General features: G+C 48.0%; 1 protein-coding gene across 2 annotated transcripts in view; it reads right to left on the bottom strand.

The window, feature by feature from the left end:
* Positions 1-8513, bottom strand: part of MACF1 (microtubule actin crosslinking factor 1) — a 328417-nt gene extending 319904 nt beyond the window's left edge. For both annotated transcript variants that reach the window (XM_068539571.1, XM_068539573.1), the window contains exon 1: positions 8228-8513. In XM_068539571.1, coding sequence (XP_068395672.1) covers positions 8228-8321 — 94 coding nt within the window. In that variant the 5' untranslated portion in view covers positions 8322-8513. The remainder of the gene's footprint in view (positions 1-8227) is intronic.
* Positions 8514-14261: the final 5748 nt, after the last annotated feature.

The raw sequence follows: 14261 nt of genomic DNA, 5'->3' as shown, positions 1-14261 counted from the left end.
GTGGCGCAGTGGTTAAGAATCCACCTGCCAATGCAGGGGACACGGGTTCGAGCCCTGGTCCGGGAAGATCCCGCATGCCGCGGAGCAACTAAGCCCATGCGCCACAACTACTGAGCCTGCACTCTAGAGCCCGTGAGCCACAACTACTGAAGCCCACGCGCCTAGAGCCCGTGTTCTGCAACAAGAGAAGCCACCTCAATGAGAAGCCTGCACACCGCAACGAAGAGTAGCCCCCGCTCGCCGCAACTAGAGAAAGCCCACACGCAGCAACAAAGACCCAATGCAGCCAAAAAAATAAATAAATAAATACATGGATTTTACCCCTTAACGTTTCTTGATTTGTCCACTTTACATTACTAGGTCCACAACCTTAGTTTACACTCTAATCACTCCTAAATTACTGTAACAGCCTCCTAACTGGTCTGTCACTAGCCTTGCCCCTCTCCAATCCTCCTTCACGACTCTACCAAAGCAGGGATATTTCTAAAATGTAAATCCAACCCTAGTCTTCCTTGCCTAACATCCTTCAATGGCTCCCAAAAGCCTGTAGGATGAAGTCTAAACTCTGCAGTATGATATACACAGCCAGTCAACATTCTAGCTCTGCCTACTTTTCCTACCTCATCTCATTTCTCCTTCCCTCACATCCTGCACTCCAACCTTACTAAGATGCCATATTTCCTCTCCTAAGGCTCTCTCATCCCTACTTCTGTTCATGCTGCCCAGAATGCCCTTTACCTGAACTTTTTGCCCAGAGTTCTGAATTCTTTAGGTGACAGCTCAGTCATTTCCTCTTGGATGTCTTCCCTGGCCCTTTCCCACCCTGGCTGTCATGGGTACTACTCTTCACTACCATGGCACCAGACTCATCTGTTCGATAGCACTCCCTACAATGGACAGTAATTGTCAGTTTACCAATATGTTTTCCCTGTTAAACTGTAAGGTCATAGAGATGCAAGGACAATATCTTTGTTCCTTCAGCACCTTGCCTAATGCCTGGTTCAGAGTAGACACATTCAATAAATGATTACTAATTAAATGAATGAATGGATCCTCCAAACAAGCCCCCTGACACCCTGGGAGATTAGCACTTCAAGATATAATGGAAGATTTTAGAAGGGATTTAAGAGGATTTCTTATGCAATTCTTGGCAGGTATTCCTGGAAGCATACAATGAAGGTTGTCCAGAGAATGGGTAGAATAGGTATTCTGAGGCACTCAGCATTGTTAGTTTAAATGAGAAGTAAAGACCAAGAAACACAACCTCAAGTCATAGGTTCAAAGGTACAGTCCTATCTAACAAGTTCAGAATGGAGTAAAATGTTTAAAAGAAGATTTTTATACGAGAAAGAAGACTTTGTTTTGGAATAGCCCTGGCATGAGGGGTAGTTAATTCTTTTTTTTAAGGCAAAATCTTCTAGAAAGAGTTAGCAATGTTAGTATAGTATCTGAACTTAAGTCCCTGTACCTGCCCAAAATGTCTCTCAAATATGCCCCTCCCTCTTTAATATCCCTTAATCTAACCTCTTGACTCAATTACAACACTGACCTCCTAGAGAGTCAGTCTCCGCTCTCATCCGTCATTTACACAGCCACTACGTTAATCCTGTCCATTGCATAAAACTCAGGCTCCCCGTATGAACATTCACAGGACCTTCTTTCCCTCCACCCCAATCTTAATATTTTTTCAATGCCCCTAAGTGCCCCCCACCTCCCCACTAACACACTCCCCAACACAGTGTCTGCTTATAGCTACTGGTAGAATACAGTGTACACAGTGAGCTTATTCATTGTTGGTGACCAACTAAAAAACACAGCCAAAAAAAAAAAAATCCCTTCCTATATATCTCAATCCAACATGCTCCTGCGGGTTGAAACCATCTGAACTCCAAAAGACACTTCAAGCAAGCTTGTTCTTTTCATCAACACAAAGGAACTGTGTTTACATTTCTGAGTAAAAATGATGAGAGAAATTTGCTATGGTAAGAGGGAAGCCAGCAATACAGCTGGCAAAGCCCTTGCCCAAAAGAAAGATGCTGACTGACCAATTAATTAACTTGTCCTAGGCAACAACCCAAATCATTCTTGATAACAGGCATACATCCCTGATGACTGACACATGGTCATGCAGAAGAAAGCAGTTTTGAACAGAGAAAGAAAAATAAGTGTTTGGGCCCAGTGAAAGCAGACTCACAATGTAACACAAATTTATGGAGCCAAAAGCAAGCTAAGGTATCAGATCCCAGGCTGGCTAAAAAGGGCCTATCCTTGAAAGCTGCATTCTCTCCAGCTAAAGCACATCTATCTGTTAATTGGCTTGCCTCTCCACACTCCCCCTACACACACACACACACACACACACACACACACACGGAAGGCATATTATCTGAAGTTCTATACACTGTCCTGTATTTTTTACCATTTTCTACATTAAACACATACTACTTTTACAATATGAAAATAAAATTGTTTTAAAATATGACTTGAAAGTGCTATGACTGCCCTTTCTCTTGAGAGAAATTCCCTGCCAATCGACCACATGCAAAAGAAGTATAAAAAGTCCCTACAATGTAAGAGTATAAAACCTCATTAGGGAAACAATTCTAACAGACATGAGGCAATGCAAGAATAACACAAAACAGTATATAGTTAAAAGACTAATTATAAGGTAGACATTCTAAGAGATCAGGGAAGGGAGAGATGAATGTCTGATAGAGGAATGGAAGAAAGCTGCATGGAGGACACAGGGCTTGTGCTTAGCTTTAATTAAGAAGAAAGAGATAAGACTTGAAGAATCAGAGAGAAAGGGAGAGGGCATTCCAGGAAGAGAGAACAGAAAGACACAGAGGCAGGTATGAGGACCCAGGGGGAAGGATTACTGAGACCTGCCCAAATGAAGCAGAGAACCGATCACAGTGGATATAGTTAGGTATGCAGGACAAGTCAAATTATGGAAGGCTCCAAAAGCTGGAGACAAAGAAGCAGAAATTCAGTGTAATTTATTCCAGGAACTGAGGAGTTCTGGAAGGAAAAATAATATTTTATTAGAAGTAGCAAAAAAAGTTGGAATAAACATTCTTAGATACTGCAAACCAAGCCAATGGGCCTGAAAGGGCTCCTACAGGCCAGGAAATTAGTAAATGTCCCTGACAGAAGCAAGAGAACAGAGGCTTAAACTCCAATCAAAACCATGAAGAGCAAAAACAGGAGCTTTAGCGCACCACACAACCTAGCTGCAACGTGGCTCAACATATAATTACCAGAAGCTGAAAGGGCCAACCTTACTTAGTAAAAGGAGGGCCTGAGTGTTTTCAAGATCACTGAGAAAAAAACACTACCAACTCATTGTGCAACCCATAATTGTTCACTTGTGACTTTGATCCTGTTCCCAGATGTGCACTCTGAAGTATTCTCTCTACTGTGATCTGTAAAACCTGAAATTGGCACTGAAAAGTACCAGGACAATAAGGCCTCAGCTGATGCATTTCCCTGGTGTGCATGATGTCACCTGCCAAGCAAGCAAGCAAGCAAGCAGTAGCTCTCATAAGCACTGTTAGCACATGCACACATTTTATGATTTCAACAGCATGAACGTGGCCAAAGCTTGTGATTTCCCAGCAGACGGACTTGACTCACTTTCTGAATTAACAGTGTTCATGTCCAAAAGTAGCAATTAGTCTATTGTTCTGTCTAGAAGCTATCCACTCCAGTTCATGGGCTGTGTTCTAAAAAGGAACTTAAAAACTGGGTGTACATTTAACCAAGAGGTTGCTTCAGAGTATCGCTTGGATAAACAATACCAAATCCTAAGCCTGTATTTTCCAACCACTGTGTTAACAAAACTTTATCACTTTGCACTACACTGCTTTTGTATAAAAATTTCAAAGTGATTTATATATCATGAAACCTCTCCCATAATAAAAGAAATCCTTCACAGTTCAGAGATCCAGTAAGCCACATAAGGTGTGTGACTGTAGTTCAGAGGCTAAAAACTGTTAACAATAATGATACTAACATACAGTGATACTAACAACTAAAGCATTGTCGCAATCAACCAAGTCACTGCTCTGATTTTTAAATTTCCTTCTATAATACAGTATGAAACCTTCATCTAGAAGCCTGGATCCTCTGGCTCTTGGACAATAATTTAAGTCTCTGCCTAAATTTGCCCAGGTGTATAACACTTTCCTTACAGGATATTATGGAGATCAAATAAGATAATGAATATGAAGCTGCTCTGTAAAATACAAGGTACTATATACATGAAGGTTTTTCTAAACATTAAGGGCCTAATATGTGCCAATAGCTCGTTTATATTCTCATGAATCCCAAGGAGTTAGTATTATCATCCCCATTTTGACAGACGAGAAACACAAAGATCAGAAGTTAAGCAACTTTTCCAAGGTCACACAGCAGAAGTTAAGTGGCAAAATTAGGACTGAAGAAATTCAAAGCCTTGTCTCTTTCTACTATATCATGCTGCCTTGCTGGTTTTACATATTAAATAGTAGGTAGACCCTTCACTCCTAACTGTCTGTGCAGTAAGTTTTGTTAAGTTCTTTTCTGTGATATGATAAACAAAAATCAGTCCTAATTAGCTTCATATAACCCATGGTACCTAGTGAGAACTCTGAAGTTTTTAAGTACCAGATAGTCCATGTTACCAACGTTGAAATGTGAATGTTCTCTTTTATTCCTAGTCCAGCCTGGCATGTAAAGGCTTTGCAGTCTTTAGGGCTTTGTGAAAACAGAAAGTATAATTCCTCCTGAACCAACTTACATATTACCCTTGCTGCTTAACCAACCACCTCGAATCCAGATTGTGTTTGTTTTTAAACCTCCTCCCTAAAACCTAAAACTCTGTCCATATGTGGCCTAGAATAGAGTTTGACTCTACACTAAGAAAAGAATCAGATCCTGGTTCTCCTACTTCTTCGACTACGACTACTGTTGTTTCTTAAGTTTCCGTTGGTGTTCACAGGGACCTCAGACTACAGAGAGGAGAACTTTGTGACGGGCCCATATCATCATCTGGATGAAACATTCCTCTTTTCTTTGTTTTCATGTTTACCAAGCAACCATCTGATTACAAGCTTCATAAGCACTTTGGTATAAGGAAAAGGGTGCTCCAGATAGCAATGTAAATATTTCCAATCACTGAACAGGTATGTCCTCTATTATGAAGTAATAAAATTGGCACACGAATGGCTGCTTTTTTTTTTTTTTTAACTTTCAATGACTGACTCCCCCAGTGCCTAAGGAATAAAGCCACAAAAGAAACTTTACAAGCTGGACTCTGAGTTCTTTACAGTATCATCTGCTCCCACAAAACTCTAGCCCTTCAGTCGCATCCAACTACTCCTGTTCCTCGAACCGTTCATCCCTTCATGCCTTTGCACGTGTTATTTATTCCCTCTGCCTTCTCCCCTCCCTACCGCCCTCCATCAGTCTAAATCCCATTCATCCCTAAAGGTTCTCTCAAGTGTCACCACTTTTGTCAAATCTCCCAGTGAACCCCAAGTAGGATATTCATCCCTCCTCTTGCTTCCATAGTACTTTATCCACACCTCTGTTCTAGCATTTATCACGTTTTGCATATATCTTTCCCGTGCTAGATTGAATAACCAAGGGCAGGATCCAGATATCATTCATAATTCTGGCATCTCCAGTGGCTAACGCTGTGTTATCTCTAACAGATATATAATAATTGTTCGTTGGAGGACTGGAAGAATGAAGAACCTACCCTGACTCTGTCGGGGTGCTGCCCACTCTGAAATGTTAGGATCCAGAGTTATTACCTAATACCTCCTGTTTGCTGGCCAGTCAGGCTCTGAAAGAGGCTTTGGGATATTGAGGAAATGAAACAGAGTGTTTATGTCCATGCTAAATCATCTAATCCTGCCAAAACCAGGCTCATGACCAACATACAGGGAAACGGTTGCCAAGCACAATTCTGGAAAACCAATGCTTGACAACCATCCTTAATACAGCTGCAATACATACTGCTCTACTCCCTTCACAATGCAAATGCATCACCTCCCTTCTCATCTTTGTCCCTTCCAGGGCAGTTTATGCAGCTGAAAACTTTAGCTCTCCTTCAGAATACAAAAATCCTATGTCATTTGTAGAATGAGGTGACTACAAATTAATAGCAGCAGAAAGAGAGATCCAAGTAATTTAGTGGCCAAACAGTGAGTGTCTAGGACCCCATCATCATCAATATCTCTTTCCCCAAGTCTCTCCAAATCTAATTCCTGGCTTTAACCTCACAAACTACCTCCCCTGCTCACTCTATTGATTCCAGCTTAGGCAAACAGTTCTCCAATAAGGTAGTAAGGGGATTTCAAAGTCTGGAAAATGCAGGAATTCCACACAGCAAAGTAACAAAAGGCCAGGGTGCTAATCCACCCTGACATCCCAGTGAGAATGGTGCAGTGGGGGGAAGAGAAATTCTTCTACACCTATCATAAAGCGGACTGCACAACAGTCTCATACAGCTCAAGTTAATTTACTCTGGCCAACCATTTTTGACTCATTCTTCCCCTCAAGAGAGAGATCTGTGTCTGCGAAGGACCAAATTCCTATACACCTGATCAAAGTCCTTCAGAGGAAGGCCAAACTGAGAGAGACAGCTAAAAGGACTGGACACAGGAGCCGCTCCTGGAATACGTTCTACTTCCCCCTTCTTTCCTAGTTTCACAAGGCAGCAGTTCAACTTCCTTTCAGCTGGAGGCCACCAGCAATATGATTCACTGAGGTACTGGGATTTCTTCACCTATTTTTGTTTTAATTCTGCTGGTTTTTAAAGCTGTAACAGCCGACACAGGCCCAGAGGGTCCTCCCTCTGAAGAATGCAGAGTTGCTCAAAAGCCTGCAAAGGAAACTTAATGAAACCATCCACTTAGCAGCATTTTTTTTTCAATGAAGTTCAGCAGCACAATCTAACCTCTTTGTGCTCTGAAATGAACCACATTTCTTAAAAGAAAGACCACAGGGGGGTGACAGAAAACTTGCTGCAGGCAGGAAAACCTGGACAGCTTACAGGAGCTGATGCAGAAGGGAACAAGTAGAACTCCCAAGCAGGTCCATTTCAGCATTTTACCTCTCTCTCCCTCCCTCCCTCTCTCTCTCTCTGCTGCATTCCCAAGCAGAACTCTAATGGCACGAGGAAAAAAAAAAAAAAAAAAAGCGTTTTACAGCTTCTTCATTAGTTTCCCTTCACTGAGTAACTGCCATAAGCAAGTATGCTGGACTCGGTCAGAAGGGCTTAAGTTTTCTCTCCTTCAGATGAAAAGAAACTAAAGGCCCAGTCACAAGGGCCCCAGCTGAATAAAATAGGAGAAAGTGCTGCCTATGTAGTTTCTGGGAAAACCTCCATGTCTGTGGAAAGCACAACTGCCACACAAAGCAAAATCCCAGAACTGGATGTTAAAGATCAAAGCAGGGGCCTCCCAAGGCCACGCATCCCTGGCTTCCACTAAGGGGCACCTACAGCAGTTAGGGAAATGCGGTCCACCGAGACTCTGGGCCTGTCAAAACTTTCTCTGCAGATACCCGGGCTCTGGATGAGGCATTAACTTGCAGAAGTGCTTAGCAAAAGAGCTTCCAGGGGCGGAAATCCGAGCTCCAAGACAAGTCTTTGTGGGGGGGGTGGGGGGGAGCATAGACCCCTGCCTCGATCAGGCTGGAAGCCCCGGGGCTGGGGGTGGGAGGAGGCCTCGCCACCAAAACTGTACATTCACCGACCCCGGCCGGTGCTCGACCGCTGCCCCCCCGACCCCCAAGTCACCAAGGTGGTTCACAAGCTCGGCTGCCACGCGACTGAGCGGAGGCCGAGGGAGACAAAAGGGGGCGAGGGACCCTCGGCGGGCACGCGGAGGTCCGAGCCTCTCCAGGAACGGGTGGCTTCTCCCGCCCCAGCTCCTCCTCCTCCCCTCCTCCCCCTCCCCGCACTCCCCGCCGCGTTAGGTCGCCGAAACAGCGCCCGGCCTCGCCTCCTTCCAGAGGGAGCCAGATAACAAGGCACAGAATGTAACTAGCGCTATGAAGGCGCCGTCCCAGGTGGGAGAGGGCTCGGAGGTTGTTCTCAACTCTGGAAACGAGCCGGTCCCGGCCCCCGGCGGCTCCGGCCCAGCCCCAGCGCCGGTGGGCGCCACCCCGCCCGCCGCCCCACCTGCCGCGGGCCCCGGCTCCGGCCAGTCCCCGGGCCGCCCGCCCGCCGCCGCACCTTTGTAGCGCTCCAGCACATCCTCGTACGCCTGCACGAACTCCTTCTCCTGGCTGCGGTTGGCCGGCTGCTGACCCGGCACGTAGCCGGCCATGGCCGCCCGCGCCGCGCTCTCCCGGGGCCCCGGCGGGCGCCGCTTGCAGGTCCGCGCGCTGAGGCGACGGCCCCAGCCTCAGCCCTTTGTGCGGCCCGGGGACGGCGGCGGCGGCGCCCTGGCTCTCGGCTCTCCGCTCCGCGCCTGCCCTGCCGGCCTGCCGCTCGCTCTCCGCTCCTTAGCCCGCTCGCGCTCCGCCGCCGGTCCCGCTGGCGTTTCCGCCTCCCCACCCCTCGGCTCCGCTCCTCCCTCAGCCCACCCCGCCGGCGGCGGCGGCAGCGGCTCCTCCCGTCAGGAGCGCCAGGCCCGGCCCGCTCCCCGCCCCTCTTCCCGCCGCCTCCGCGGCCCGGCGCGTCCTCGGCCCTGGGGCGGCCCACCCAGGTCCCCCCCACCCCCAGCCACACACACACACACACACACACACACACACACACACCGGGGTCTGTGGACCTGCGCGCGGCCGGGCAGGGGAGGGGGCCGGGGTTGGGGGCCGGGAGGCCGGCCCCCGCGGGGGCGTTCCGCCGGAGCCCCGCTGGGTGGGAGGCCCCTGGCGCGTCGGGATGAAAGGCCAGGCCGGCCGCAGGGGCGGCGAGAGGTCGGGGCCCACTCCGCGGGGCGGGAGGGCTGCCCCGCTCGGGGCAGACCCACACCCGGAGCCGGGACAAAGGAGGGAGCCCGCTGCCTGGAGAGAAACCGAGCTGGGCCTGTGCGGCGTCTGGAGAAGAACCCAGACACACTGAACGGAAGGGAGCGAGCCAAAGACCTAGATAGATCGCAGGGCCAGACGCGGTCCGAATGAGGCCGGGGCAAGATCCAGAAGGGCTGCCGGGTGAGGCCAAGGGAACACTCAGACCACAAAGAATCCCGGGAACAAAGGGTTCTCCAGAAACGGAAGAAACTGAACTCGAAATGAGAGAACCTACCCAGCACCATGAAGTAAACCAGGCCCAGAATGAGGAGCCAGAGCCTGAGAAATGACAACTGAGGGAATGAAAACAGGATTCTGACTGCACCGTGGGGTGAATAAGAGGAGAGACAGGAGGACACACATCTATAGGGAAAAGATGCAACAGGATTATTATACTGTGACAGCCTCAGGCACAAAAAGGCTTAGATCAAAAGGGAGAAATGTGGGAACCTGAGACTGAATCAGGACTGCTATGGAACAAAGAAAAGAATTCTGGAGCATAGCTGCTCAGGGAAGAAAAAGGGAAGCCAATTATTCTCTGTCATCAGGGAAAAGGAAAGAATGAAGTAAGGACGCTGGTAAATATAGGTAGGGATGTATTGGGGACAGTTTTGAGGAGGGAGTTCCCAGTATCCTCTGATCCTGCATTCAGTTGTGTATCCTTCAGACCCAATATTGACGGACTGCACTGGGGCCAAGAGCAGTGAACGAGGAACTCAGGTAAATGCAGGTGATTTTTTTGCCCACATCTACCCCCATCCAGCCATTATCCTCCCCAGCCTCAACAAGCCTGTTGATTTGGGGGATGGGGGAAGCAGGTGGAAGAGTGATTGTGGGTTAAAAGCTAGGCTGGCTGATCTCATAATAACAGCACGCCGGCAAGTAAAAGGAGAATTCATGTGACACTGAGCAGACAAAACTGGGACTCAGGCTTCCATTTCAGTTCCCATTCTGAGATTTTTAAGAGAAGCGTCTCACCCCCAGGACAAGGCCTGCATCTCTGTACGCTATGAGTAGTGCCAAGTATTTGGTCAATGCTCAGCAAGCACATTAATAACAAGAAGAGATGATAGGGCTTCCCTGGTGGCGCAGTGGTTAAGAATCCGCCTGCCAATGCAAGGGACACGGGTTCGAGCCCTGGTCCGGGAAGATCCCACATGCCAGGGAGCAACTAAGCCCATGCGCCACAACTACTGAGCGTGTGCTCTAGAGCCCGCGAGCCACAACTACTGAGCCCACGTGCCACAACTACTGAAGCCTGCGTGCCTAGAGCCCGTGCTCCGCAAGAAGAGAAGCCACCGCAATGAGAAGCCCGCGCACCGCAACGAAGAGTAGCCCCTGCTCGCCGCAACTAGAGAACAGCCTGCGCACAGCAACGAAGACCCAACGCAGCCAAAAATAAAAAAAAAGACGAAATGATGCTTTTCACTAATAGGTGCACGATGGTTGTTTCCACATCATACCATGATCAGAAATCTGGTGAGCAAGTCATTAATCATATCTTTTTCCAACAAGTTTTGCTGGCCTGCCCAAATTCTAGGCATAGAGACCATACATGGAAAGGCCTGAAAGAGGACGGACAGGGAGGATCCTTGGGCAAATGCTCATTTCCTTCCAGTTTAGTCCTGCGTGCTCAAAAAAAGCTAGTTTGCAGTTTGGCATCAGTGGCTAATGAGCTCAGTTTAAGAAAAAGAAGAGAAGAAGCTTGAGGTTTATTCTCTGTAAAATAAATAAAAAGCTTTTAGTAGAAAATGCAGAATGAAGGAGTCGGTGATTGATGGCATAAGCACATTTTTCGTAAACAGCAGAGAACAGCAGAGAATATAGAAATGCTAATTCTGAGGATCTTGACTGTATCAGTGCTGAGTCATCTGCATTTCCTATATTATTTTATACCAGTGGGGCTAGGAAGGCCCAGACACAAGCACACAGACACACACCTTCCAGCCTCGTCGCCCCCAAACAGACATCTGCCTCCTCATTTACATCACAGTAAATAGGAAAGTCCCTCCATCCCCTCCTGGGGCTGCTACATACACCACTTAGCAGGTTCCTCAAGAATTGTGACTGAGGTTTGCCAAAGGTGAGGAGAGACAAGGGCAGGAAGGGAATAAGAGTCTGTTCTGGGAACCAGGCTTTGCTAAAGGCCTGGGGGCGATTTGGGGGAGAGGGCAAGGGGTTGAGATTACCATTAAGAAGCATGGTAATCAAGGAAGAAAGTTCTGGTTTGGGTTGTGGCTAGAAGGGCTTCTCAGACTCAAGTAGCTTTCTTGGCAAGATTTGCATTTAAATGCTCCGAAGAGATTTCGAAGTAATGCATTCTTCTAATGAATGGAAAGGGGGAAGTCCACATGTTTGGCTGATGTTCCTGTTTTATACAGAGAAAATTTTACAAGGATAGAGGAACAAAGCGGCTGCTGGGGGGATGGGAAGAAGGAAGCATAGGAAGGGGAGGTTTTTGGTTTTTTCCAAGCAACAGTCTAAATTTATAGCCAGACCACACAATTGGGACAGCTCTGAGGCTTTCTCCTTTTGGTCTATGATTTTCCTTTGCTCCAATGGTGAGAATGCTGTTGCATTTCTAAAGAGGCTGCAATGGGGTAAGCTGAAGGAGGCAGGGTGTACTCAGAAGGGCATCTAGTGGGGGGAAGGGGTAGCGCAAGTAAATAAAGCTCTATTTTTCTCTGAGTGTCCTCCCCCACTTAAAGCCTCACCAGGTGCCTCTCTCCCTGAAGCTCAACTTCTTTCAGCTCCTCCAAGGGGCTCTCGCCTCAGGGCCTTCCCACCTGCTTTTCTCCCAGGCCAGAACCCTTCACTGCTCTCCTCTTTGGGCCTGGCTCACTCCTACTCAGGCCTCTGTTGAAAATTCCGCAGGGAAGCCTGCCTTCATCCCCCAGATGAGTAGTCCCTCCTGCCTCTCTACTCCCCTTTGGTAATAACCATCACACTGAAGTTATAGGTTCAGTGTCTTTCATCCTTACTAAATCATTAGCTCCCTGAGGGCTGGGGCTGTTGTGTGTCTTGTTCACCACAGGGTCCTTAGAATTTAGCAAATGACCTGGCACGTAGAGGGCACTCATTAAATATTTAACTTTTTTTTTTTTTTAATTATTTATTTATTTATTTTTGGCTGTGTTGGGTCTTTGTTTCTGTGTGAGGGCTTTCTCCAGTTGCGGCGAGCAGGGGCCACTCTTCATCGCGGTGCGCGGGCCTATCACTGTCGCGGCCTCTTTTGTTGCGGAGCACAGGCTCCAGACGCGCACGCTCAGTAGTTGTGGCTCACGGGCTTAGCTGCTCCGCGGCATGTGGGATCTTCCCAGACCAGGGCTCGAACCCGTGTCCCCTGCATTGGCAGGCGGATTCTTAACCACTGCGCCACGAGGGAAGCCCAAATATTTAACTTTTGATTAAATGCGTGAATGACTGAACCAGATGATCCTAAAATACTCAGCTGCCTGTAGCTTCTGACTAGCTAGAAGGCTAATGTATTTAAGAAGAGACTATGCTTCTCTCACAGCTTCCCTTATCTCTGCCTGGCATTCAAAGTCCTCCATATTTTGACATCTACCTTCCTTTACAGTCTGATCTCCCCTTATACCCTCACGTTCAGCATCTTCCCCTGTAATCAAACTCGGAGCCTTTGCCTGGAATGTCCTCCACCCCCAACTCCACCTACTGAACCCCTACCCATCTTGAAAGCTCACCTGAAACGACTTGAAGTTATTTTTAGTCAATCCAGGTAGAAGAGGCTCTTCTCCTCAAAATCCCAACTGCATTTTCTTTCCCCTATTCCTCGGGCAACCACACGCACTGTGCATGTCTGCATCGCTGCCTCCTTAACCTCCTGGTTCATAAGTTCTTTGAGGCGCAGGCATCTATTTCACCTTCTTCATCATAGGGCCTAACACAATGCTTTGCACCTAGCGGGTGTTCAGTAAATATTTGTTGAAGGCGTGGATGCCTCGCTGAAGACATACGGGGATTGGGGGTGTGGGCTCGATCTGCGATTCAAGACAGTTGAGAGTCCAACTCAGTGTCCACTCAGTGGCCAAGAGCTGATGGCATTTCATGTGCAGGGAGGAAAAAGGGAAGTGCAAAATCATTTCTCCTGTTAGTGCTCCTCTTCCAATCTCTGGAAGATTTACTCCTAGCACTTCTTCAGCTTGGCTCATGCTGCATTATTTTACATGTGTTAATTGATGCTTTATAAATAAATTCTTTGCTAGTAGGGTGTGTGTGTGTGTGTGTGTGTGTGTGTGTGTGTGTGTGTGTGTGTGTGTGTGTGTGTGTGTTTTCTCTGTTCCTCTTTGAAGGGGTTAGCTGTCTCCTGTGCCCTAATGGTAGCTGGAGCCAGACAGCCAGACACTGAAGGGGCTGCCCCAAGCCCTATCCTTTGGCCAGCTCTTGGGAGAAAATCTAGTTCTAGGCTCAGAAGACCCATCTCCAGGTCCAGCCCCACCATCCTTTTAGACACCAGCTTTAGCCAATCCCAGCCAAAGCTCCTTTTCAGCCCAGACCCTGGAAACCCTTGCTAAACTTTGCCTCAAGTTCCCAAATCTGCTCTGGGGTAGGAAGGCTTTGCCCACTATCGCGCTGCCCTCTTCTGTTCAGAAAGTGAAAAATTGCTAATTTAAGAGGCCAGGATGGTGCCAGCCACCCAGGAAGACAAGATCCCAGCCACCGGGCAGCCCATCACCCCATCACCATAGCAACCTTCAAAATGGTTACTCAGCCATCTGGGTTACCATAGCAACTGGCCAAGTCTCTCCACCTCAGCCTCTCCCTGGGTCCCCTGGCTTGTGAGAGCCAATGCCAAAGAATCTTCCCTCTTTACTGGGGGAAATGAGCAGAAGCTGGACCCCTGATAGGCAGCTGTCCCAAAGGGGCATGCAACGCCTTGCCCCCCCTGGGCTTCCCGAGGCTCAGTGGAGATAATGGGTGTTAAGGCACTCTGTGAACCCTGAAGTGGCACACAGATGTTAGCTGTCATTAAACCACTGTTCCTTGTAATGGGGAAGGCAGTGGGTTGCCTTAGGCAGAGCTAGTGCCATTCCCAGCTTGGTCCCCTCACTGGCTGGGAGACCTTGAGCAAGTTACCCAACTCTCTGGGTTTCTGTTTCCTCTACTACAGCACGTCGGCCTCCTAAAGTTATTTTGAGGATTAGGTCAAACATAGCATGTAAGATCCTAAGCACAAAGCCCAGCATTTGGAACATATCAATAGTAGCTGGCAAAGGTACTGGCCCCTCGCC

Source organism: Eschrichtius robustus, chromosome 3 (assembly GCF_028021215.1).
Source record: "Eschrichtius robustus isolate mEscRob2 chromosome 3, mEscRob2.pri, whole genome shotgun sequence".
NCBI classification, from domain to species: Eukaryota; Metazoa; Chordata; class Mammalia; order Artiodactyla; family Eschrichtiidae; genus Eschrichtius; species Eschrichtius robustus.
The sequence above is the reverse complement of the archived record's forward strand: the minus strand, read 5'-3'. Positions and strand labels throughout refer to the sequence as shown.